Consider the following 27,345-nt stretch of genomic DNA (forward strand, 5'->3'; position numbering starts at 1 on the left):
GCCTTCCCATCAAACATTGGAAGCAGCATAAGAGCTTATTCAGCTTATATGCTTCTTCAGCTAAAAAAATAGCTTGTTCAGCCTTTAATCAGCTCGAATTGTTTGTTGGGTATATGAAGTTCTTGAACACTCACTGAAGTTCTCCTAAACTTCGCATAGGTGTACCGCGAGTCTTTCTGATCTTTTATAAATTACATTGAAGTTCCTTGAGCTTCTCTAAAGTTTGCTAAATTTCTCTGAAGTCCAGTGTTTTGTTTTTGATGATTGTGTGCTTCTTTTTTTGTATTTGTTTGTTGGTCCGGTCACAAACTGATTCTGAAACCGTATGCCTACCAGAACCAACGTTTTGAACCATTCATGAAAGCATCTCCTTACTGGTCTGCACCACTTTTGTCATTTTGATGTTTTTGAACCTAAAGGGTGATACGGTCAAAATTTGGTCAATATCAACTTGACGTATTTCTTTCAATTTTGCATTTAAAAAACCTGAACACCCCTCATTTTGAAGGTGTGTGTGTGTAGAATGTTGCTCCTATTTTGATTTTGGAATTCACTCTTCAGTTGTCAAAATGCCGTCCAAGCAAGAAGAGCAGCGTATCAAAATTTTACTCGCGCATCGCGAAAATCCGAGCTACTCGCACGCAAAGTTGGCAAAATCGCTAAAAGTTGCCAAATCAACCGTTACAAATGTAATTAAAGTGTTTGGGGAACGTTTGTCGACAGCCAGGATGTCTGGATCGGGGGGAAATCGAAAACCGGAAGCCGCTGAGACGACAAAGAGAGTTGCCGGTAGTTTCAAGCGAAACCCTAACCTCTCTCTCCGAGATGCCGCAAATAAGCTGGGTGTATCGTCTACAACCGTGCATCGAGCCAAAAAACGAGCCGGACTATCGACTTACAAGAAGGTAGTGACTCCAAATCGCGATGATAAACAAAATACGACGGCCAAAGCGCGATCCCGGAGGCTGTACACGACGATGCTGACGAAGTTTGACTGCGTGGTAATGGACGACGAAACCTACGTCAAAGCCGACTACAAGCAGCTTCCGGGACAGGAGTTTTATACGGCAAAAGGAAGGGGAAAGGTAGCAGATGTTTTCAAGCACATGAAACTGTCAAAGTTCGCAAAGAAATATCTGGTTTGGCAAGCCATCTGTACCTGTGGCTTGAAAAGCAGCATTTTCATAGCTTCCGGGACTGTCAACCAAGAAATTTACGTGAAAGAGTGTTTGAATAAACGTCTGCTGCCTTTCCTGAAGAAACACGGTTGTTCCGTACTGTTTTGGCCGGATTTGGCATCTTGCCATTACGGTAAAAAGGCCATGGAGTGGTACGCCGCCAACAACGTGCAGGTGGTTCCCAAGGACAAGACCCTCCCAACACGCCAGAGCTCCGCCCAATTGAGAAATACTGGGCTATTGTCAAGCGGAACCTAAAGAAGACCAAAAAAACTGCTAAGGGCGAGCAGCAGTTCAAGGCAAACTGGCTTTCTGCGGCGAAGAAGGTGGACAAGGTGGCTGTACAAAATCTGATGGCAGGGGTCAAGCGTAAGGCCCGGCAATTCGGATTTGGAAAAGCGGAAGCCTAACTGAATATTTTTCCTGAATTTTATACTAATTGAACTTGAAAAAGAAATTTAATTTGATTTTTTAAATAAACGATTTCACCGATTTACACGCGTTTTCCCTTGACCAAATTTTGACCGTATCACCCTTTACCAGGATGCTCACGGAACTTCAATTAAAATATTTAGATTTTTATGAGCTACTTTGGCCTTCCCAAAAGTTTCCACATTTTTTTTTTATTTCAGGAAGTTCCTATTTAATCCATCACTTCTTTAAAATGTCTGTTATCTCTCCGAAGCTAATGCAACTGTCCTAAGATTCTATAATCTTCCCTGAAGTTCTCGGAACTTTCCTAAAATTCTTGAACTTCTTTTGAAGCTCTTAGTACTGCCATGGACTTAATGGAGCAGTCGTAAGAGTTCCTAAACTTCATTGATAACCTCTGAACTTCGGTGTAGCTTTCTGATGTTCACGTTGAGCTTGAAGATCTCAGAGTTTCCCGGAAGTTCTCGGATATCCCCTATAATTTTCTGAACTTCTATGAAGTTCCTGAAGTTCTCTGAACTCCTGTGTTCTCGAACATTGCTGGAAAATTCATAACTTCACTGGAGTTATTTGAACTTCTTTAAGGTTCCCTCAAAATTTTCCATGGAACTGCCCATAAATTATCGGATCAAATTCCAAAGGCTAAACGTTCCAGAAGTGTTACGCGTTTTCCTGATATTATTTGATCTGCCCGAAACATCTCTGAACTTCTTTACATTTCTCTAGACATCACAGCAAAATAAAAGTTCCCACTATTCTTCTGAAGTTAATTGAACTGCCATGAAGTTCCATGATCCTCCTCGAAGTTTCCTTAATTTTGTTGAACCTAGCGTAGCTTTCCCCTAATCTTCTCCCAACTTTTTTGGACTTCCCTGAAGTTGTTGGTGCTGAAGTTCCCTAATTTTTTTTTAATAATCTCTAAATTGTCCTGAAATGTATGGAACTGCCCATAAATTATCGGATCTAATTCTTCAACATCTTAGAACATCCCCAACAGACTAGACTTTTGTTTTACGTGTTTTCCTGATGTTATTGTAACTTCTTTGTAGTTCTGTAGCATTTTATAAATGATCCCACTATTCTTCTGCAGTTAATTGAACTGCCATGAAGTCCCAAGATCTTCCTCGAGGTGCCCTTAATTTTGTTGAATCTAGCGTAACTTTCCCCTAATCTTCCCCCAACTTTGAAAGTTCTCTAGACTTACCAAAAAGCATTTTATAAAAGTTCTCACTATTCTTCTGAAGTTATTTGAACTGTCATGAAGTTTCCTTAATTTTCCTGAAGTTTCCTTAATTTTGTTGAAGCTAGCGTAATTTTCCTCTAACCTTCCCTCAACTTTTATGGACTTTCCTGAAGTTTTCGGTGCTTCCCTTAAGGTCCCTAAATGTTCAAATGATCCGGAAATTATGTTGATATTCATATAACTTCCCAGAAGATCCCTCAATGCCCCTGAAATTTGCGCAACATTTCTGAAACTCTCAAAATATTACGTAATTCCTCGGAACTCCTTAAATTTTTTTGCAATTTTCCTGAAGTTCATGGGACTGCTGTGAAGTCCTCTGATCATCCTCGAAGTATTCGGATCTTCCCTAAATATAATGAAGCTTTCTAAAAATCTATTATCTCCTTTGAAATTCTCTATATTTTCTTGAAATTTGTTGTAATACTTCCTTCAACTAAAACAAATTTTCTTGATGTTCGCGTCTAGTGCTTTCCCCAGGAACCGTTCACGGCCACCAGCTAGCGCCCGTCCAGTCTTGGGCGTATCCAGCGAGGCATCCTTCAGCTTGCTCACAATCTCCGACCGAGAGACCAGCAGACGAGCACTTTTGCAAGCCATACTCGCTGATTCACGGCATCGTCGGCCACCGAATCACCACCAAAACTCGCGGCGGACACATTATCAGCACTTTCCCCGGCTAATTAACCAACCGGACCATGTTCAAACTCGCACATTGTGACGAGACTCTCTATAGAACTACACGCCGAAAGCGTGACATCCGAATACGGTGTGAATCGGCCTCCTGGGAGGCAATGAAAATAAACGTCACTCTCGCGAAAGCAAACCTCGAGGGGTCTCTTGCTACTGAACTTGCCGGGAAAAACGAACAGTTACAAAATTATCACTCGCGATGCTACAAATTTCTGGTCTGGGTGAAAAAAGTCAAACAACGCAGATAGTGACATCCCTTCTGATGCTTACAAACATGATGAATCACGTTTTCTTCCTCGCTTCTAAAACTTCCCGGAAAGCGAGAAAACCACCAATCACACACGTATATCCATCTAGGAGACAGAGTGCCAGCGCAAAAATGCAAAAATGCAGCCGAAAACTATGAAAGCGAACGCAACAGAGAGCAAACTTAAAACACAACCGTATCCGAAAGGGGTTCGAAACTGAACTAAAAAAAAAGCAGTATTTCAATTTGCTTAAGTAGGCAAAGTCTTTACGCCCACAATGTTTCATTGGAATCGGTGAGAGTAGTGTCAACGTTTTTGGATGAAATTCATCATTCGCATCACTGAAAAAGGACTCTTTTCGGAACAATCACAAAAACGCAAAACTTTTCAATAGTAACATATATTAAACATCTTTTCTTTTTCGTCAGTCAGTCAGTCGAATTGGGTTGCGCCTAAAACTATTTTCGAAACAACTCAACATTAATAGAAGTAACGTACTAAATACGGACATAAACTAATTTACAACAGAAAGTCGCTCTGAGGTCTGTCCGTTCCGTTGAGAATCAAGGGAACTATCGTGGGCAGCAAAGCGGTAATGGGGCGCGAATGCGCCAGAAAGCATACAATAATACACACGTAGCTACTCACCTTCTTTTATGGCTTTGAGCTAGTGTTTTGAACTGCTTACTCTAACTAACTTGAGCTGCTCGTTTGCTTGTTCTACTATTTGTTAGGTACTTACCTACTCTCTTACCACATATCCCTTGCGGTGGGCTGCCCTAAAATATGTCACCATTGTACTTTGCATACGTCTCGTCCCAGAAGCGAAGCCGGTCCGCTTGCGGATTGTTGCGAGCCGCCAGATTGGACGTGATCTCCAGGTAGGGCAGGTCGTTGATCGTGTGCGGAATGACACAAGGCCAACGAAGTCCGATCTGCGGGTCGTCTTCACCATACGGAGTAGGATTGCTGTGAAGAGAAAAAATTCATGCATACAAATTTAGTAGTTGATCAATTCGCGATTTCGTCACTTTGAATTGAATATTTCAGGAGAGGAGCAAGTTGGAAGATGTTTAATTGGGAACGAGGCAAGCTCCATTCCGCGGATTAGACGATCGATTAGTTTTGTAGCCAAACAACCGACCGGTGCCGCTGCATTGACTTGGCTGCTGTGATATCGATGCAAGCTTGTTTCGAGTTTTAACGGGGGCCTTGAAGATCACTTGCTGTGCCTAGTAGGTATACCCTTTGGGTTCGAAGTTAGTGGATATTGCTAAAAAGACATTCAGTGGAAACGTGCAGTCAAGAATCCCACTGCGCGGAAAAGTTCCCCCCGAATATCTTACAGGGCTTGAGCTAGTTCGTTTCAAGCTGCAGAACTTCAAAAGCTGGTGTAGAATTTAGCCCAACTGCCAATTACCCGCGTAGTAGGATCATAGACTGTACATAGTAAGTTTGTAAGTAAGTAAGTAAGCAAAATGGGTGGATCGGTGCGATCGCTGATAAAACAAAAAGCGAATGCCATGGCCGGCCGGACGAATGCTTGAGTTGCAAATGAAGTGCTCGATGTAAGCAGCTCATGTAACCATGGGTACCAATGCACTTCTTTTGGGTTGGTTTTGCTTCAACACCCAACCGTATCGGATGATGGGACTATTAATCACAGCGGTGTTGCTGTTGCTGCTGCTGATGATGCCGTGGGTAATTGTTAAGTGGATATTGTCGCATTAGTTGGGTTGTGGGAAAAAAGAATACTGTTGCAGTTCTAATGGATAATTCAATCAACATTGTTAGCAGCTTGTTTGCGTTTACGATTGGATCTGATCGTAAGATGTTGGTAGGCAGCGAAGATAAACAGTCATTTGCCGTTACTATGACTAATGGGCTCGGAATATTGTCAAACATGATCGGCGTTACCAGATCAGTTTTATCAAAATCTGGTCCAGTTAAAATGTAAAATATGGAATGCTCTGAAATAGCCAAATTTAGTTTATCTCGACTTTCATGTTTCAATACTCGTTGATATTATTTTGACGTAAAAATTTAAATTCACATAATGGTATTGAAATCAAATAGCACACCAATTTTTTTAATCAATAACTAAAAGCTCTTTGATTTTTTCGAAGTTTTTGAATTTTCTTGATTGATATAGGACTAGAGGTTGTGGGTATGAGGAAGTTGCAGAAACATCGCGTGTATTTTAAATGGGTTGACGCACTAGGCGAATAGCAAATTGGGTTGTGTTTGATGCAGTTGCAAAATGTTTGGTTGGTTGACGAATATGTTGAAAGGAGATCCAACAACCAGTCGAAAAATTAAGTTTACAACCAGGTTGAAGTGTTGATGGGCTGCATTAGACTCCGCCCGCCTTAAATCAAAACGCTTTGATTTTACTTTAACCTATTGATCAACTTTCAATTTTGTCTTGCAACCAGAGATGCCCGGTGTATCTAGAAAAAATGTTCAATCGAGATCGATGAAATGTCGTCACATCCCAAGTAACTATCGAGCCCACTAGTGCAAAAAGTGAATTAGTTTTATATAACTTACTTATCCTGGTTCGACATCCCTCAGGATTGCACTTGAATCACAATGTTACGCCAATTCACTCGATCCGTGGCTGCTTGTCTCCAATTTCTTGACCGTCCCACACTTCCAAGATCCTGTTCAACTTGGTCTAACCACCTTGCTCGCTGTGCTCCTCTTTGTCTTGTACCGGCCGGATTCGAGGCAAACAGAATTTTTGTGGGATTGTTGTCCGGCATTCTTAAAACGTGTCCCGCCCATCGTACCCGTCCAGCTTTCGCAACTTTCTGGGGATAGATAGGGTTCGCCATAGAGTTGTGCCAGCTCGTGGGTCATCCTTCGCCTCCATACACGGTTCTCACATACCCCTCCAAAGATGGTCCTAAGCACTCGTCGTTCGAAAACACCCAGTGCTTGCAGGTCCTCCTCGAGCATCGTCCACGTCTCGTGCCCGTAGAGAACTACCGGTCTTATCAGCGTCTTGTACATGGTACATTTAGTACGGAGGTGAAGTTTACCCGACCTCAGGGTCTTGTGGAGTCCGTAGTAAGCATGACTTCCGGCAATAATACGCCAACGAATTTCTCTGCTGCAGTTGTTATCCGACGTCACCAATGATCCGAGGTACACAAATTCATCCACCACCTCGAACTCATCTCCGTCGATTGTCACGCTTCTGCCTATGCGAGCCCTATCCCTCTCGGTTCCTCCAGCTAACAGATACTTTGTCTTCGACGTATTCACCTTTAATCCAACCTTCTCTGTTTCACTTTTCAACCTAGTGTACTGCTCCGCCACGGTCTGAAACGTTCTTCCGACAATGTCCACGTCGTCAGCGAAGCAGATGCACTGGCTGGAGTTATTGAATATCGTGCCCCGCATGTTAAAGCCCGCACGTTTCATAACACCTTCTAGCGCAATGTTGAACAGGAGGCAGGAAAGACCATCGCCTTGTCGAAGTCCTCCTTTGCGAGTGTGAGGTTGTTAACAGCGAAGTCACGCGTTGCACCGCTTGACAACTTGAAGAAAGGAAACAAGCGACTCTCCACTCCACGCCTAGAACTGTCGTCAGCCTTGTTGTTGGCACACCTTTACGAGAAGGTCACAAGCAGTCTCGGCATCAACGCGAAATGCTTTTTCTGGACGGACTCCACGATTGTCAAGTGTTGGATTTCTTCGTCACCGTCAAGATGGAAGCAGTTTGTAGCAAATAGGGTTTCGGAGATTCAGCACATCACGAAACAAGGCGTTTGGAACCACGTAGCTGGACTAGAGAATCCAGCTGACATAATTTCCCGTGGAATGATCCCAGTGCAGCTACAATATGAATCGCTTTGGTTCAACGGTCCGCATTGGCTAAAGTTGGACGAGCACAAGTGGCCATCTGCTCATCAGATAGATGAAGAAGTCTTCGATCCCTTGGATCTCGAAGCCAAGAGCATGGCGACAGCACTTCCAGTGGTAACTCCAAGCGATATCTTCAGCCTCAGATCATCGTATACACATCTCGTACGACTGACTGCTTGGCTTCACAGATTCCGCTACAATTCGCAACCGGCGAACCGTGACAATCGACGGTGTGGTCCTCTCACAACGCTCGAACTGGAAGATGCTTTGCATGCGTTGGTCAAGCTCTCCCAACAAGAAAGCTTCTCGCTGGAGTTAGCTTATATGACAAACGGTAGAGAAGTTCGAGAGTCGTCGAAGATTTTGTCACTACACCCGGAGCTCAAAGACGGAATACTCTGCGTTGGCGGCCGACTTCGCCACGCATCGATTGCGACCCGTCGCAAGCACCCATATATTCTGGATCACCGTCATCCATTTACGTACATGGTCGTCGTTCACTACCATCGAAAGATGGTGCATGGTGGACAACAGCTCATGGTTTCGTCCGTTAGAGAGCGGTTCTGGCCAACAAACGCCCGGAACCTAGTGCGAAAGGTCATCGCCAATCGAAAGTAGAAGCAAACAAATGTTCGCGCCCGTCGCGGGAAATCTTTCGGACACATGGAAAACTCGCGGTTTACATACAAACACCTTTATTACGCGAACACAAAAATACATTTATTACAGGACGAAATTACTATGGAGATGTTTCCTCCGCGACGGTTTATTGTAACTCATATTTTTCTATCTGTCTATTGCCACACAGCTGACTCGATCGGTAGCGATCGGTCGTCAGCTGTATGTATATAAGGAGCAAGAACGTCTCGGCGGGAGAGATTATCTCTAAGTATCTAATCTAATCTATCTAACATGCAAAACTGTAGCATCGATATTTCTTTTCTTCTCGTTATCAAACGAATCCGATAACGCACCCGATATCTTCACGCAGCACTGTACACCATCCATCGTAGCCCTGATCAGTCTGGTCAGCTTCCCGGGAAAACCGTTCTCGTCCATAATCTTCCATAGCTATCGATGAAATCGATGAATAGGTGGTGCGTAGCGACTTGATATTCACGACACTTTTGGAGGATCTGCCGCAACGTAAAGATTTGGTCCGTTGTCGATCGCCCGTCCACAAAACCGGCTTGATAACTTCCCACAAATCTGCTTGCTAGCGGCGATAAACGGCGAAAGATGATCTGGGAAAGCACTTTGTAGGCCGCGTTAAGAATAGTGATCGCTCAGTAGTTCTCACATTCTAGTTTGTCGCCTTTTTTATATACTTAAAAAAGTAATATGCCCTTCCTCTTTCCACTCCTCCGGTAGCTGTTCTGTATCCCAGATCCTGACTATCAGTCGGTGCAGACAAGTGGCCAACTTATCCGGGCCCATTTTGATAAGTTCCGCTCCGATACCATCTTTCCCAGCAGTTTTATTTTTCTTAAGCTGTCGAATAGCATCCTTAACTTCACCTATCGTGGGATGTCCGCTGTACCAATGAAGCCATTCCTCCTACCGCCTTGGTCCTCCGCTTCTGCGCCGTTCAGATGTTCATCGTAGTGCTGCTTCCACCTTTCGGCTCGCGGCACAAAGCCTTGGCGGGATGCGTTGAGTTTCTTGTAGAACTTGCGTGTTTCTTGAGAACGATACAGTTGCTTCTTATCTAGTTGCGCTTCTTATCTAGTTGCGCTTCTTATCCCGGAAAAGATGGGTTTGCTGCCTTTGCTTCTGTCTATATCGCTTCACATTATGACGGGTTCCTTGCTGCATCAACGCCGCCGCCCGCCCTGCGTTCTTCTCGTCCAAAACCGTCTGACACTCCTCGTTGAACCAATCGTTCCGTCGATTCCGCTCCACGAACCCAACGGCGCCTCCAGCAGCGCTATTAATGGCTGCTTTCACGTTGCTCCAGCAGTCCTCAAGAGGGGCTTCGGTGAGCTCTCCATCATCCGGTCATCATACGCGCATTGCACGTACTCAATTGCGACTTCGGGCAGCTTCAGTCGCTCCAGATTGTACCGTGGCGGGCGTCGGTACTGAATGTTGTTGGCAACGGAAAGTTTTTGGCGCACCTTGACCATTAGAAGGTAGTGGTCCGAATCGATATTTGCGCCGCGATAGGTCCTAACGTCGATAATGTCCGAGAAGTGCCTTCCGTCGATCAAAACGTGGTCGATTTGCGATTCTGTCTGCTGCGGTGATCTCCAGGTGTACCGATATGGGAGGCTATGCTGAAAGTAGGTACTACGTATGGCCATGTTCTTAGAGGCGGCGAAATCGATGAGTCTAAGGCCGTTGGCGTTCGTTAGCTGGTGAGCGTTAAGATCTCCGATGACGATTTTGACGTCATGGCTTGGGCAGCTGTCGTATTCCCGTTCCAGCTGCGCGTAAAAAGCGTCTTTATCGCCATCGTCACTTGCTAAGTGAGTGCACGTTGATTATGCTAACATTGAAGAAACGGCCTTTGATCCTCAACTTGCACATTCTGCTATCGATTGGCCACCAGCCAATCACGCGCTTCTGCATTTCGCCCATCACGATGAAAGCTGTACCCAGCTCATGTGTATTGCCGCAGCTCTGGTAGATGGTATAACCAGGGTTGCTGATCTTCGCAACGAATTGTATTTCGCCTTTTCTACATCTCACCAACGGTATTGTTCTGCTGCATTAAAAGCTTTTCTCTTCGTGCATTAATACTTGTGAGCAACGAATGGCCCGTGCCTTTTCTGTTTTCCGCTTCTCCTACTGTGATCTGTCATTCACTGAGTTACCACCTTTCGCAATCAAGCAAGCGTCACTCACCAACTGTTCCTTACTACACGAAAAATGATTCGGCGAATATGACAGCAACTTGATTCGCAGCCGAATAATATTCGCAGCGTATGCTTCTGAAGGAAGCGTGAGCATCTGGAACTGCACAAATAAAAAACAGCCAGTGGTTTGTGGCATCGTTTGAGAAGTTGGTGCTTTCTTTTCGGTTCAACTGGTTGAAGTTGAAAATTCTGTCGGTTGGCTCGAAAAATTGGATGGCGATAAACGGTCGTGCTGCGTAGCGGGTTTCTTACGCGGCTTCAAATGGACAAGACTTCTACGATACTCGGCTCCGTCCACGTTGACCGTGTAGGATCTTTCGTTCAATCGATCAGAAACAGTTCCAGGAGTCCAAAGCTTCGAAGTCTCTGGATGGAGATGAACGTAAACCGGTGATCCAGTTTGTAGTACAGGTAACGATCTTGGTTTATTGTCATAGTGATACTTATTTCGCTTACGATTTTCTTCGATTGCAGATGGGACATTCTCCACTACCTTTGGTTGCAAGTTTGTTGCACCTGTCGGTACACCACATCGCGTTGAACGGGAAAACAAACGAGCTGCTTGACTGGATCCAATCTTTCTGGGAATATTTATTGCGCCAATACAACAGAGCGTACCAAAAATCTGATCCGCTTTCTTCAGCCCTCTTCATCAACCTCTTAGATATATATTCACGGCAGCCTCCGACTTCCCATTGGCTTGTTGATGATGAGGTGCAGACGTGACGTGATCAAAAATCCATTCGCCGGCAAACTTCACAATCTTTTGATTCACGAAGTTTGTACCATTGTCCGTCACTACTAGTTGTGGAATTCCGTGACGCGTGAAGTTTTCCTTACATGCAGCTACCACAGATTCTGGCGTCAGATCCTTTAACAAGTTGATCTCGTAAAAATCCGAGTAATGGTCCACTGTAACTAAAAATTTCCGTTTTAGACCATGGTAATCAGCAAAAATCACATCCATCGAAACCATCTGGAAAGGGTACACTGGAATCTTACGGCTTTGCATTGGTGGATTCGGTTGAGATGCAGCAAATTTAGCACAAATTGCACATTCCTTGACGACATCCTTGATCTGCGAACTCATTCCTGGCCAGAACAAATTCGCTCTTGCTAACTTCAGTGTGGCCTCCACACCATTGTGACTGATATGACAGCAATCCACAAGCTTTCTCCGGAGAACATACGGTATTAATAGGCGGTCGTTCCTAAATATCAAACCGTCCTGGGTAGACAGTTCGTTGCGGCAATTGTAGTAAATTTTGACGTTATCTGGCACACGATCAACCGAACAAGGCCAACCCTGGTGAATGTACCTGACGATGATCTGCATTGAATGATACTTTCTAGTTTCTTCCATTATCTCTGATATTAGGTCTTATGAATAAAAGCGTTTACTTTACTTTTCCCGTAAGAAAAGCCCGGGAAAGTAAAGTAAACTCTTTTTATTCATACGGCCCATTGTAAGGCCGCAAGCTTTCCACAAAGGGCCAAGAAGTAGTTTTGTACCCTGCCATTCCGGAAACCTGCCGTTAATGTTCCGTCACCATTTTCAAAGTTCCAAGAAGAACATTATGTCTGGTCGTTTCCACAAGCACTTTTGACCCAGATCTTGGGCGCCTTGCGGTGGTTTCTTCCCGGCTACTGCTCTCATTTACAAGCTCCATCCGGTGGGCCACATCCGGGTGGCAACCGATGAAATGCCGCTTGAAGTTAGCGGCATTGAACTTTGTTTGCTCGTAGCAACACCTTCGTTCCGCATCTATGTTCGCCAAGCACCAATATTTTGTGCTAGACGAATCGCGAATCACTTCCACCGCGTCAGAAATCTTTCTTTTTAAAGCTCCAGATCGACGCTTAACACTTTCACTCATCGTTAACACTATGAAATAATATTCACGGCGAATATTAAAACTATTCGCGGTGAAGAATCTTCACTGTCGTTACTTATCGCGTCCGAATACAACGGATTGAAGAAAGACAATAATAAAACAAGACGGAATGAAAGACAGCACGAACAGCACGAAAAGTCATCACCCACCGGTCACTCACAGAGGCTCTCATCAATGACAGTATTCGGTTCGTTCGTGAACGCAAGCTTTAAGCCCGTTACGTTCAAAGCGTTCGGAGATGATAAACGCTTTCGAATAGTACGAGGCGAATATCAGTAACCCTGGGTATAACCATCCCTATACATATGTACCGACGATCCCTTCCAGCAAACCTCCTGCAGCGCTACGATGTCGAACTTGCGGACCCTCAATAAATCGGAAAGAATGCGGGTGCTTCCCAAGAAATTGAGAGACTTGCAGGTCCAAGTTCCGAGTTTGCAATCGTTAGTCCGTTTCCGTTGCTTGGGTCTATGCCGATTGTTCCGGTCCGTATTTACATTATTTGTTTCCTGTACTTTTGTTTTTTTACGGCTGGCTTGTAGGGCCTGCACCCCATTGCCTCGCCGGGGAACCATCGTTTACAGCACTGTTTACAGTCCCGTAGACTGTACTCTCCGGAGAGAGGAGTCCACCCCTTCCCTGTCAGCATACGACCAAGGTCCCACCGGAGTTGGTTACCCGATCTTCCCTATGGTTACTCGTACCCCAGCCGGCACCGCGGGGAGGTAGGGATAGGAGTTACTGGACAAGAGGCTAATGACCGCTAGTGGGGTCTATTTTATACCTGCAGATACGCGAAGTATCAATGGTACGCATTGTCCAGCCGTTTACCAGTTAATATCAGCATAGGCTAATGTAAAAATTTGAAGCCTTATATCAGCCAGACCATTATCGTACTATTAACGGGCTTGGTTATTACTTGGCATGTCTTCACTCATACTTTTGAAATTTGTGAGTTGGGAAAGCCTTTGGCAGTTCAGAGAAGTTCTTAGAAATAAAGAACAATTGGTAGAACTTCAAGGATCTTTATATATACCTACATCGTAGAACTTTAGAAAACTTAGCAATATCGCGAAAATTTGGTCCGTGGTAGTGCCGGCACCCATGACCACCGTATTTCAATAACTTGCTTGGTAATTGGTCAACACCAGCTGCTTTGTTGTTTTTCAGCCGTCCGATCTCCTCCTTAAATTCTTGGAGATCAGGGGCCGTTCACCTGTCGTCTTCCATCTTCGTTTTCTGCTGCATCACCAATGAGGTTCCCGTCATAGTACTGCTTCCATCTCTCAATCACCTTACTATCGTTCGTGAAAAGGTTACAGTTCAAGTCCTTGCATATATCGGCTTGTGGACTTTGTGGGAACTATTTAGCTTCTCATAGAACTTCCGTGTGTCGTTTACGCGGTACAAATGTTCCTTCACCTGGCGATATTGGTCCTCCTGCTGGCGCTTCTTCCATGAGCATGATCGACCGCCCACGGTTGCTACTCTGTTATTGCCAGATCAGCTGTCATTACACAGAGAACCAATAGACGATGCTTGGGACTAGCAATCATCCGCCATGTGTAAACACTGGTGATCTCGAACTAGGCAATACCAGCTGATGGAAGCCGAGAACACCTCTGCACTTACACGAGAAATCACTGGGATGTTGGGTAAGAGGGGTGGGTTCCTAGCAGGGTTCGTTTTGGTAAACGATAAGCTGAATTGATGTCTGAACGAACATATAACGCGAACGAGCTTGGGATTGAATCCACGGTCTTCTGCTCAGTAAGCAAAAACGTTTGCCACTCCTTTAAATCATCAAGTTGTAGTTACCATGTAGTCATATTAACAAATAAAACGATTGACAAATCTTGAATGTGGATGGGTTTGAGATTAGACTCTTGGTGTTCTGCTCAGTAAGCAAAAACGGTCGCTCTAAGGCCACCGAGCCCTTCATATCACATGATACCGCTATTCGAGTTATTGTAACCATTCAAACCCGGCACCGACGATGACAAGTTTCGCAAAATACACGATAAACAAGCGACTAGACCATAACTCTCTTTAATATGAATATTCCTGGGACCGTATTTTTCTGCTCAGTAAGCAAGCCACTGCAAGCGATGATCTTTCAAATCCGAAAACTAAAAGCTACGAAAAAGCACTTGGGCCTTCATTAAGTCTCACTTTCACGCGACGTTATTTTCGATATGAAATGCACAATATAAAAAAGAGCGGTCATTACCCGAGTCTTGCCACTACTGACAAGGCTCAACAAAATAACAAGGTCCAAAATGCGTGCTTACTGGAAACTCCTGTTCAGTACTAAGGCCTGGTAAAAAATCCTACTCCAGCAACGCAACACGAAAATTTTATCTACCAGCGTTACTGGATGAATAAAACGGAACGAACTCACCAAGTTTAGCCAAAGGCAGCTTGGTCCTCCTGCTGGAACTTCCTTCTTCCAAACACCTATTTTTGTCTGTTCCGCGCTTGTTTGTATCGCTCCATTTTCAATCTCGTGCGGTGCTCCTCTCCTTAAAATTTTATATTTTTATCTCACGCATTCTTCATTCATGACCCTTTCCAAGCAAAATTGGCAGGATTTAGATGTACAGCATATTCCTTGCAATCTCTGTTTCTAACTTACAAATACTAAATTATAACATTCCATAATACAGTAAAATAATGTAAAATGAATGCAAGTAGCTCTGATTATATAACCAATCAAGCTGTTAAGAGTACACAGTCCATTACAATATGCCTAACAGCGAGCGGTAGTGAAGCAATTCCGTCTGTTTGTCTGCGATTATAAATTATGATTTTGACCTGTACTTTAGAAATTATTTCGGAGGTATCGATCATCTTTGGCTTTCGAAAGGCATCCTGTTAAGCCCGGTTCATTGAATTAACCTCATTTGAACTCATTTTCAGACATATGAATTCGTATGTCACTCTATCACACGCGTACACTGCCTTATCATGTAAACATTCTTCGTACATAAATACGATCGATCCAGTTTTGCGCGCACTGGCAGCAAGCTCCGGTAATCGCTCGCTGCTGTTCAACACGCTACAAATGCCGGATTACATCATAGGGGTCCATAGGTATCTACTACCTACGTGCAACTACAACTAGCAACAACATTCACTCAACGACCGGCAGTGAAAGGGGACGCAACCGAAAGCGAAAAGTAGGTGGCCTACTGACTGATGGGTCGACGACCACTAAATAAGTGGTAAATTAAGTGACTATGGGCTCGGCGGGAAAGGGATACCGATAACTGGTTGTCTTGTTTTTGCTGTAACCATGGTAGCTAACTATTAAAACCGATTGTACCCTTTGTGGAAAATGTCATTCTGCGGCAATACCGGGCACATTATACGACAATAGTTGTTAACGATGATCATCGGTGGTGTAACGCACGCGTATGGTAACTATATGGGGTTGAAAGAAAATAGGAAATTGTGCCTTTTTGCAACATTTTAATGGGCGGTTTTTTGTTCGACAGTAATGATGAATTATCGCCGGTTGTAAAATGATAATAAGTATTTTGGGTAAGTGTGTCGCAAAACAGCAAAATTGCATAAACATCTAACAAACGGCCTCTATCTGAGGATATTGTTTACGTTGAATACGAATTGATTTGATCCTTGTGCTCCCAAACTTTATCAACAAAGTTCGCAGCTATTTAGCAGTAGCGTTAAGTTCAACCGCCCAATCCGTCTTGTGCTACAGTCGTTACCCACACACTCTCTCTATCTTAGCCGTGCGTCAATGCGTTTGGAATTAATTAACCTTGACTTTGGAATAAGCTATGCGCTTGGCAAAATGAACATACCCGCCCGAACGATCGGAGCATAAGAAAGCTCAAACACCGAAATGCCCGTCTCCCCCTCATTTTCACCTGAAGTGAGCGACCGGCAACGGGTACGTTTGTACGTTGACGTCTCGTCGTCGTCGTCATCGTCGTTGTCTACAACCGTAGACTACCTACATATATATGTATATAATTGTACGATTGCGTATTATGAATGAACGAATGACCGAGCGACACCAGCAGCGGCGGAAGTGCACAGGCCTTCAAACTAGTTTTAACCGTTCGTCCGGCATTCGGAAGAACTATGGCGTGCGAGCGTGTGAATCAGCTGATTGGTACGAGCTTTTAGTAGATATTTATTTCTTCACATCTCTTTCGAAATTTTTCATGAAATCAGTTGAGGGTCTTCGCTTCGGTGTCATACCTATGTTACATCCATAGCACACAGCATAGTGCCGATCATGTTTAATGCATGTACGGTAAATCGCATTCAACTTGCCATCTGCATATCTTGTGCTTTTAGTTAAGATCAGTTCCTTTGAAGGACACTTCATGTTTACCCTCTGAATTTTCATATTTTGCAGACTAGACACTTTGTTGTGCTTATAACAATGTTCATCTGTTGCTGTTTGTTTTTTTTACTTCTTCTCCAACTCAGCTGTGCTGTCAGTTTATGCTCATGGCCAGTCAAGATGCTACGGTTGCCATCTGCTACACAAAAAGCAATTGTTTTTAAGGGCATCAACAAATGATTTGAATTTTGGGTGGAAGTTTATCGAGATCTTTAGAATGTTTCCATTAAAATTTCGGTGTCCGGCCATTGGGCCGAATGGTCATGAGGCCGAAAGGTTTCCAGTTAACCCAGACTTAAATAAATTTCGACGAGCTTCCTTATGCAGTTATCTTTTTAAGATGTTCAGTACTTAATATATTTTTTCAGACTGTTTGGAATTGGAAAACAAGCCATCAAACCGTTTGGCATTCGGCGGCGGCGTGGTCCAGCCTGAGCATTATTTACTAGTAAAAAAATCCCAACTATTCATATGCAACATCTTATTCAACAAGCGGCAATGGAGGCATTTCTTTAAAAAAAATACGAAAAGGCGAGTAAACTGCTCCATTGTCCTTCGAACATTCACATTTTTTTTATCTTTACTTCTTGAAAATTTTCTCAACTTCTATGAAGGTCCATCAACTTCTTTCAAGTTTCATAATTATTATTTTACACGTTCTGTCTTTCTCCAAAGTTCAGAAATTACCTTGAATCTTTCGTATGAATTTTGAAACAGTGATCCCAAAACTTCCAGTAAATTCTTAAGTCAAACCCTAAATTTTAAAAAGTATGCTGAAAGTCTTAATTACTTCCATAGCTGTGAAGAATTTCTGAGAAGTTCTTTGAACTTTAACCTTCCTAGTCCATTGGGATCTTTTTCGATCCGGCGCACAGTGGGACGAAATAAAAAAAGGACCATCTGCGACGAAACTATTGAGTGCAGGGCTGGTAGCAGGTCACTTTTTAGTGACTTTGTCACTATTTTGAAGTCAGTCACTAAAAAGTCACTTTTCAAACCAAAAAGTCACTAAAGTCACTATTTCCCTAAAAATAGTCGCTAAAGTCACTTTTTCACAACTAAAATAGAGTGAAATAGAAAAATATCAACATTTTTAAATTGAGTACTTGGCACTAAGGAAGTTATAAAAGAATTCTGGGATGATTTCTGAGGATACTTACAAGGGAACTCTAAAGAGTTCGAAATAAATTCCGAGAAGAATTCCAATGGAATCGGCTTTTGAATGTTCATTCTCAAAGGAATTCTTCGAAGAGTTTCAAGGGTATTCTGAGATGGATTTTTGTTTTGAGAATTCTGAGAAAATACCATGGGAATTCTGAGGATATTGGAAATTTCCAATATAATTCAGGGGAGAAGTTCAAGAATAAGCAGAAATTTGTGATATTTCTGATGTTAGTTTCGAAAATTCTAAGGAGAATTCAAGTAGATTTAAAATGGCTTAATGGGAAGAACCTTCATGGAAATCCTGGAAGAATAATTAAAAACTCAAATATAACCTACTTTAACTAATTATGATTTATTAATGTATGCATGAAGTTATCGATTTAAATAGTTGGAGATGCTTAACGTCAAATATCAGACTTTAAGTGAAAATTTTATACGATAGATGAGGAGATGAAAGTATAGAGTTGAGTACGATAGTGTGAAAATTGTATGCAGAAAGTAGAAGTAGAAAGCGAGCAAAGGACATTTTTTATGAAGTTACGAATCAGGTATAGCAATCAGGTAGATGCTTACGTCAGATGGCGATTTGAGTGTGAAACAATTGATAGAACTGTTTCCGCACATCGGTGGTACATGAGCAAATCGGCGATCATCCCTTTTGCCAGTGTGGCGGAGTGAAACACCCCTCACTATTTCTCATCAACGGATGAGTTTGGTAAAAGGGATGCTCTACCTGATGCGTACCTTCCTCAAAATTGTTTTAAGCTAGCAACGGAACTATCAACTCTATATTTTATTAAAATGTCCACGTTCAGCATCTCCAACTACGAAAATAATCTATTTCCAAGAATGTTGTCCATTTTTCTGCACCTCTTATCTTTTTTATCTTATCAATTAAAGAGACTTTCAGGTGTACCCCCATGTTTGTCTTTTTCATCAGAGTGTCGCCTAGTTCGAGATCAAGAGCACATTGCTCTCCAAACCTTGTGTTCACAATCCCTACCCTGCCATCCATTTGTTACAATTTGTTACCCCTAGCCTCGAGATAGCCGCGAGTAATCGGCCCCCGCTTTACTAACGTTAGTTTTAAGTAATTTTGTTATCTAAACAATGAATATCGGCTCCGCAAAGCTACAGCAAATGAGCCTGGAAAAATAAACGAATTATAAAAAAAAAAAAGAGACTTTCAGCCATCGGCTGGTAGAGTGTTCTGCAAAGAATTTCCAGAATGCAATATTATTTTTGTTAAGCTTGTTTTAGAAGCAAAGTTTAAGAGGAGTGGAGTAATTCTAAAAAAGTTCTTGAGATCATTCTGAATTTTTTTTATAAAATATTCTTAGCGAATTATAAAAGTCACATCAAAATTTTAAAGATTTCTATAGCAGAATCAAATTCAAGATCTTCGACAAAAAAAAATGCTGTCGTCGTAATGATCTATTAAACCCTATTTAACAGTAACATTTAAAAAAATCTTTGGGAAAATCCGGAAATTGCACTTCAAATGCTCTTAATAGCAGATTCCGTTGAGAGTTTCGATATAATTAGAGGAATTCATGAAATGTCATTTTAAGTTCCATGACAAAAACAGTTTATTTCAATATTAAACCTTATTTGAGTTTCTGAGTCTTCATATGAATGTATCTATTGGTTACTTATTTATTATTCAAAAGTCACTGTTTGGTCACTATTTCCGTAATTTTAGTCACTAGAGTCACTACTATTATATCCCATCAGCGCTTCCAGCCCTGTGAGTGTAGCATTTTGATGTCTTCTAGAATGTTGCTTCAATTTTCAATTACTTTATTGTAGTGGTGAAATTTTTCGCTTAAGGGGGGTATACACTGAGATAAAAATAACTTTTTATGTCTTGTTAAAATTGATGATCATTTAAGGAAAAATTGTAGATGAAGACATTTTGAAAAACTTTGCGGAAAACGTCGATTTTCCATCTCTCAAGTGGACGAAGTTATAGGATGAAAATGGAGTACAAACGGTAATACCATAGAGGTAACTCTAAGACAAGTAGGTCCCGAAGAAACGTGCTCAACTTTTTGGCTCACCTCTGGTACTATTTTCGGTCCCAAGCTTGTCGGATCACCCCTCGAAACATAGGTAAAACCAATAACCCCTCATTTTATCTGTCAAACTTTCATAGCAAATCAAAACAAACATTGCGTAGTACTAGAATTTCGACTAGAATAGGGTACGTTAATCGTTTGCTTGGAACCAATAGGCTACTAAAGTGGTTAGCCAATTAAAAATCGTTAGTTTCGTATTGATTGTTGGTAATACCCCCTGAAATTTGAGGTAATTTATTAGAAAATTCATTAGGCATCCATTTGGATCCCCCTATAAATTGTTTATGTAACAGTAGAGTAGAAGATGCTGATTAAAAAAAGGTTGAGATTAGCTGTTAATACCTGCTAACCTGCAAGATACACCCCTTTAAAGTTAGTGTTGAATAAATATAAATACGGATGTAAATTCTTTACATAAAGAGATAGCGGTTTGTTTTGTGCAGCAAAAATGTGTATTTTAAGAGCACTTACAACTTTGTAGAAAATTGAAAAAAAATTTAAAATTCAAACTAAAAAGTTATGGTACCCTATAACTTCATCCACTTGAGAGATAGAAAATTGACGTCTTGGACAAAGTTTCTTAAATTGACTTCATCTACAATGTGTTCATTAGACTGATGCAAAATTTGAAATTTTCACTCCACAGTGCTTAAACGGTTCCAAATTGGGTCCTCCCAAGTAGCATTTCTTGTTTTATTGCACTCTATTAGTGGTTATTGAGATCAATTTCATAAAACCGCCAATAAAATTAATAGCTCCAGCACAACCTTTTGATAACCGCTATAAGATCGTCATACAGCTTAGTGGACCACTCTTGATAAGGTTTATAAAGCATGTTTGAGAATCACAATAAAGCTGTCTTAAAACCTTTTGTCAGGAAGCCTCATACTCTACAAAAGGTTCTCATAGCCTCTATAAGAGTAATATTGTATCCAAGGAGTTTTATTACGCTTTGGTGAAAATCAGTTATAAAGCCAATTTAATTTTTATTGGCTTCAAAGCAACCGCCATAAATTAGCTTGTTGTTGTTCTGTTCTGCTGAAACTTTTTTTCCAAATGGAAATCTTTAGCGGTAAAAATAGGTTTGAGTGTTGGTGTCAAGATCACCATGCAATCAATTTTGTTTCATGGCGACATTAGTGAAAATATTAAAGAAAATATATTACTTTTTAGAAGTTCCAAAACATATGCGCTTGAAATGTTATCGTGTATATTGAGATAATATGAGCGTTAAATAAATGCGCCTCCAAAATAATTCAAGTTAACAAAAAAGATTGTTTCAGAAATCAAATGAATTTGATGGAATCACCTTAATTTTACAGAAAATAGATCTCAATACATAAATTCATACCAATGCACACTGGAAATCATTTCGGATATCTTATTTAGCCATTATTTCATTGAAATTTCTTGGATTTTATTCCAAGGCTAATGGCATTTTCATAATGACAATATGGCGACAGAGGACAGCACACTCAAAATAATTGTCACGTCAAAGCTACGTGAAAACATATGTGGATTTTTTCCATCGCACTTTTCACGTAACACTTACGTGAGTTTCATGTAGCGAAGAACGTTTCCATTCCCACCCTTTCCAGTGGAGTTTCACGTAAATATTACGTTATTCTTTAGTATTATCTACGAAATCTTTCAGTAAATTTTCAATGTAATTGTGATACAATTTATGCTAAAATCTAATCAAAAGTAATAACATTTTTGATGAATTTTGTTTTCTTTATAAGAATTGCAGTGATTTAAAGTAAAGTAAATGTTGTTATAATTGTATTGATTTTTACGTAGCAATTAATTCAAGCATTAAATGATATATGATTTTTACGCAATTATTGAACTGAACAGAATCAGGATTAAAAAAGCCGTTAATTTGTCCAATGTTTATTATTATAATGACAATGAATTACTTATAAATACTTATTGACTATTTCACAGTGGGTTAGAATTATCTGTATTGAACCTATTTTTGACACGGAATAAGTAATTTACCGTCCAAAATCTGCAACAAATGACCGGAGATCTCTAAATCACTTAACAGCTCTTGCAGTGCGTTTTGTACCGTGGCCATGTTGATTATTTTTTCATACGTGTGAATTACGTTGAAAGTACGTGAAAATAGAACTGTCAGTATCGGCAGGATGATGTTCCCAACGTACGTGATTTTCACGTAAATGTTATCGGTTAATAAGGTGGATGTGAAATGTGTTTTATGTCATTTTCGTTTTTGCGGTGTAGCTACACCGGTGCTACACCGCCAAACACCGAAAATTTTTAGGGTGTAGCTATCGACCGCACCTTTGTTTACAAACAAATGATGATAAACTGTCAATGACTCGCGCTTATTGCTGCTTACACTACACCGGTGTAGTGTAGTAAAAATGAAAACGACATTAGATAAAAATCAGATGCTTACAACTAAATTCTACTTGTGTCAGGTAGCCTCAGAACAAGCAATACTTTTTTAGATTTATGTGATTTTTCACGTAACTTTGACGTGACAATTATTTTGAGTGCAGGCAAGAAAAACACCAAGCGCAATTTCTTAAAATGTCTAATGCTTACATTGCACACTGGGTCAGGAATGCAACCTAGCGGAGCAGAATTAATAACTCCGAAACGAAGCATTTCCGCGACTTGGTGTCTTCGGCAAAATTTCTCGTCATAATAAGGACCATCTATTGACATAAACAAATAGTTCAAAACTCTTCCGCAAAGATGGTGCCACAATCTAACTTCTTTCTCTGACGTTTTAGAGACTTGATGTCTTGGGCAAAGTTGTTTATCTTGACAAAATGAACAGCTCTTTCAAAGACGTTAAATTTCCACTGTCTACTGGTTCCAAGTTATATGGAGTTAAAGAAAAAAATGTCGAATAAATGGTTTTTTTTCTGTTTCGGTTTTTTTGCTTACAGCTTTATGTTATATTTTAGCTTTTGTGAAGAATCATACTGGATTAAGCTTCAAATTTTCATATTTTGATATTTTGTTTATCGAGTATTGCTTAATTTTTGCTGAAAATGTCAGGATGCGATTTTTTGCGCTTTGGGAGATATTAATGTTCAAAAATTGTGTTTTTTTTCTCGTTTTTTCAACAATATCTTTGAAATTTGAAGCTTAATCCAGTATGATTCTTCACAAAAGCTATTTATTTAATGTATTTGCATAAGAGAAAAAATATAACATTATAAAGCTGTAAGCAAAAAAACCGAAACAGAAAAAAAAACCATTTATTCGAAATTTTTTTATTTAACTCCATATAACTTGGAACCAGTAGACAGTGGAAATTTAACGTCTTTGAAAGAGCTGTTCATTTTGTCAAGATAAACAACTTTGCGCAAGACATCAAGTCTCCAAAACGTCAGAGAAAGAAGTTAGATTGTGGCACCATCTTTGCGGAAGAGTTTTGAACTATTTGTTTATGTCAATAGATGGTCCTTATTATGACGAGAAATTTTGCCGAAGACACCAAGTCGCGGAAATGCTTCGTTTCGGAGTTATTAATTTTGCTCCGCTAGGTTGCATTCCTGGCCCAGTGTGCATGGGATGAAAGCAGAACAGAAAAGCATAATGCATGATTTTATTACGAGAACTATTTTCTTTTTACAAGAGCAATTCAAGCTGAACTTTGCATTATGTTCTAAGTAACATTGATCGATTCTCTTCGTCGACTTTCTCTTTCGTTAATAACTTATTCACAGAACCGTTTCTTGAAGTGTTTGCCGTATTGGATGCTAGATAAAAGCTTCTTTTATCGATTTATGTGCTGAAAATACCTGGGAATGTCTTTATATGACCGTGGGGATGCAAAGAGAAAGTTGACGAAGCGAATCTGTCAATATTACTTAGGACCTAATGCAATGTTCAGCTTGAATTCATTTTTTTATTTGAGGGCAAATGTATATTCCTATTCTACGGGTGCAACCGATGAATTTTACAAACATTTAGAAAAGTTTTGAATGGTACATTAACCTTTATGAAAAGTTATGCGTGATTTAAACCTTTTTGCCCTAGGACTGTCACCATTCCATGTATTTCGACTAAGATTCGACCGTGTCACCCCATGTATATGCGAGCGAGAACGGAAGAATCATGGAGATTGCTGACGTTTTTCTTACGCACACTACGTCGCGTATACGTATACACGAAATGTTTTCATGCTCATGCTAACAATTTTGTTGATTTTCTTTGCGCTCCGCTTGGAAGTACCGGAATGTTTTGATTCTTTTCTATGTTGTAAAAATAAACCACCTATTTACATTTCTGACAAGTTGCAACTGAATGCTTATAATTGTTTTAAAATAACTGTTTCATGGCCAACTAGTTTTATTGCGCTTACGTATAAAGCAACGGAAGGATTAATTTTTTTGGTTTTATAAGGGCAATTCATATTACTTTTTTGTATACTTCAAAGCAATCATAAAACCTTTCATAAGTGAAAATAGCATAAGCATCAGTTGGTTTTTTAATTAGCTTTATAGGGATTTTGTAGATAGCTATAAGAATGTTTCATGACTTGCATTGTATATGACCGTGATAAAGCTGTAGGTAATGGTTGCAGCTGCAATAAAACCTTTATAAATTTTGAATATAGCCAAGCAGCTCTAGATTTGTTACTTCGGCTGTTTAGCCTCCCAAAATTTGACCTACTTTAGTAAGAAACTGACTTGGCACAAACCATTTCAAGTTTGTATAGGAATTACTATGGGAAAACTTATGGTTTTGATCATATCTATCTAACAATTCACCACATCACTATGCTTTTAAAAATGATAACAGTGATTGTAGCAAATCTTCTCAGCTACTACTTTGTTCAAAACCACTTTTCTATCAAATGTAAGGAACAAAAGTTATTAATGATTCAAGTCACTGATGTCTTATGATTATGCTCATTCAACTGTTCAGCAGGCAACATTGGTGTTTCTGGTGCGAAGAATAGAGCACAAATATCATGGCTACTATGTCACACTGCAGAATACAGTGTTGCCTACAGAACAGCTGCTTGATCATGCCATAAGATTATCAATCTCTTAAACAATTAATAAAAAAATAATTTGACATTTGGCTGAAAAACGATATTCGGCAAAGTTGTAGCTAAGAAAATTTCCCGTAATAAAAGTTATAGAAATTTTCGAAAAAGCTATATGGAAAATGGGTAGAAGACAATGAAAAAAAAGTTTGGTTTTCCAATAGTAATTTCCATATAAACTTCGAATAGTTTGTGCCAAGTCAGTTTCTTACCAAATGAGTTTAAATTTTGGGAGGCTTATCAGGACCTGATTTGAAACCGTTTGAGCACTGTGGAGCGAAAATTTCAAATTTTGCATCAGTCTAGTGTTCATAGATGTTCATCAACTTCAACAAGACATAAAGTTATTTTTTTATGTTAGTGTATACCCCTCTAATCAAAAATGTTCACTACTTAATTAAAGTACTCCATAAATTAAGAAACATTCTAGAAGACATCAAAATGCTTTACTCAATAGTTTCGTCGCAAATAGCCATGTCCCACTTTTTTTGATTTCGTTCCACTGTCGGCGTCACTTCAAAAAAGCTGTAACTTTGTAACGAAATATGATAGAGACCTGAAATTTCCTGACTTTTCCTAACATTCGGAAACGAACATTTTGCTGTCAAAAGAAGCTTTCAGCGACCTCTAGGAGTGGTGCTGCAAAAAAAAAGTTACAAGTTGTACATTAGCGGGTCAAAACAGACCCAGACAGCAACTCGCTTCCATAAAGCGATTTTTGAGCCGATTCTTGATGTATTGGCCTCAAAATAAACATAAAGGTTCTTAGAATGGCACTCTGTCCAGGATTTTTCCTGAGGTTACCTGACACCGGTTCCGATAGGGCACAAAAGGACATTTCTAAAACGTCATGTACTGGTACCCAGGCAAGGAAAATCTTTTACATTCATTTCGTGCATTCATTTACATTCATTTGCCCCTAACTTTTTTCATCAAGAGAATTCCGCAAAATGATGTATGGAGCTTTTGTAGGTTTTGTTAGTAGCTACAACTTTTGTTAAAAACCGTAAATCCGTATATCTTATGCATGACGAACCAGAGCGAACAGAAGCCACTACTGTTTTTCAGTGAATGTATTTTACATTCACTGAAAAACAGTAACAAGGTCTATCCGCTCTAATTCGTGATGCATAAGAGATACAGATTTGAGTTATGGACAAAAGTTGTAGCTAATAACAAATCCTACTAAAGCTCTATACATCATTTTGTGGAATGCTGTTGATGAAAATGTTAGAGGCAAATGAATGTAAATGAATGCATGAAATGAATGTAAATGATTTTCCATGCCAGGTACCAAAAGGTGCATCTGGCCACACCTGGATACCCAGAACCGGTTCCGGCAGGGCTATAAAAGGACTGAGTCGTGGAAGGAGAGCTTAGTCATTCCCATCCCAAAAGCCAATGGAACAACCCGTGAAGTTAGCAAGTTCCGGCCAATAGCCTTGACATGCTGTATGGTCAACAGGAGGCTAAAGCATTTACTTGAAGCCGAAAACCTTCTAGACCATCGACAGCACGCCTTCCGTCAAGGGTACGGAACGTCAACTTACTTCGCAACATTAGGGGAGGTTCTCAAGAGTGCCAACGATAGCGGTCTTCACACCGAGATCGTCTCACTGGATATATCGAAGGCCTTCAACAGAACGTGGACGCCCCTCGTCTTAGAGCAGCTTATTGACTGGGGGCTGTGTGGACCCTTGTCAACTTCAACAAAAATTTCCTGACCGATCGTTTTTTCAGAGTCGCAGTTGGCAACACGGGGTCTCAGCTTTTCACAGAAGAGACGGGCGTCCCACAAGGTTCAGTTATCGCCGTTATCCTCATCCTTGTGGCCATGAACGGAGTTTTCGGAGGACTGCCGAACAATGTTTACATTTTCGTGTATGCTGACGATGTACTTATCATAACTACCGGCCCAACAGCAGCAGTCTCCGCTGTAGCCAGGTGGGCCAGCGCGGTAGGTTTCATCCCGGCACCGTATCAGAGGGCCACCTATCAAAGTTCAAAGCCAGCCCATACCACTGAAGAAGACGGTCCGTATTCTGGGGGTACTTGTTGACCGGTTCCTCAACTTCTAGCAGCACTTTAAGGTGATCAAGAACGACTGCCGCAGTAGGATCAACTTGATCCGCACCATCTCTCGCCCGGTCTAACAATCGCGACACTTGTTTCCGGGTGGCAAGAACCGTCATCGATAGTCGCCTACTGTACGGTCTTGAGATGACGTGCATCGCCACCGAAAAACTCGTCCAGATATTAGCACCAACGTT

General features: G+C 41.0%; 2 protein-coding genes across 2 annotated transcripts in view; one reads left to right on the plus strand and one right to left on the minus strand.

Annotated features, from left to right (window-relative positions):
• Sec23 (transport protein Sec23) overlaps positions 1 to 27,345 on the plus strand; it is a 229,938-nt gene that overhangs the window by 68,392 nt on the left and 134,201 nt on the right. The window lies entirely within an intron of this gene.
• LOC135699941 (juvenile hormone esterase) overlaps positions 4,202 to 27,345 on the minus strand; it is an 88,034-nt gene continuing 64,890 nt past the window's right edge. Inside the window, exon 7 of the mRNA XM_065220272.1 lies at positions 4,202 to 4,760. Within this exon, the coding sequence (XP_065076344.1) occupies positions 4,571 to 4,760 (190 nt within the window). The 3' untranslated portion in view covers positions 4,202 to 4,570. The remainder of the gene's footprint in view (positions 4,761 to 27,345) is intronic.

The sequence above is a fragment of the Ochlerotatus camptorhynchus genome, unplaced genomic scaffold (genome assembly GCF_037179485.1).
Source record: "Ochlerotatus camptorhynchus isolate MF236.1 unplaced genomic scaffold, CSIRO-AGI_Acam_v1.1 ptg000010l, whole genome shotgun sequence".
Classification (NCBI taxonomy): Eukaryota; Metazoa; Arthropoda; class Insecta; order Diptera; family Culicidae; genus Ochlerotatus; species Ochlerotatus camptorhynchus.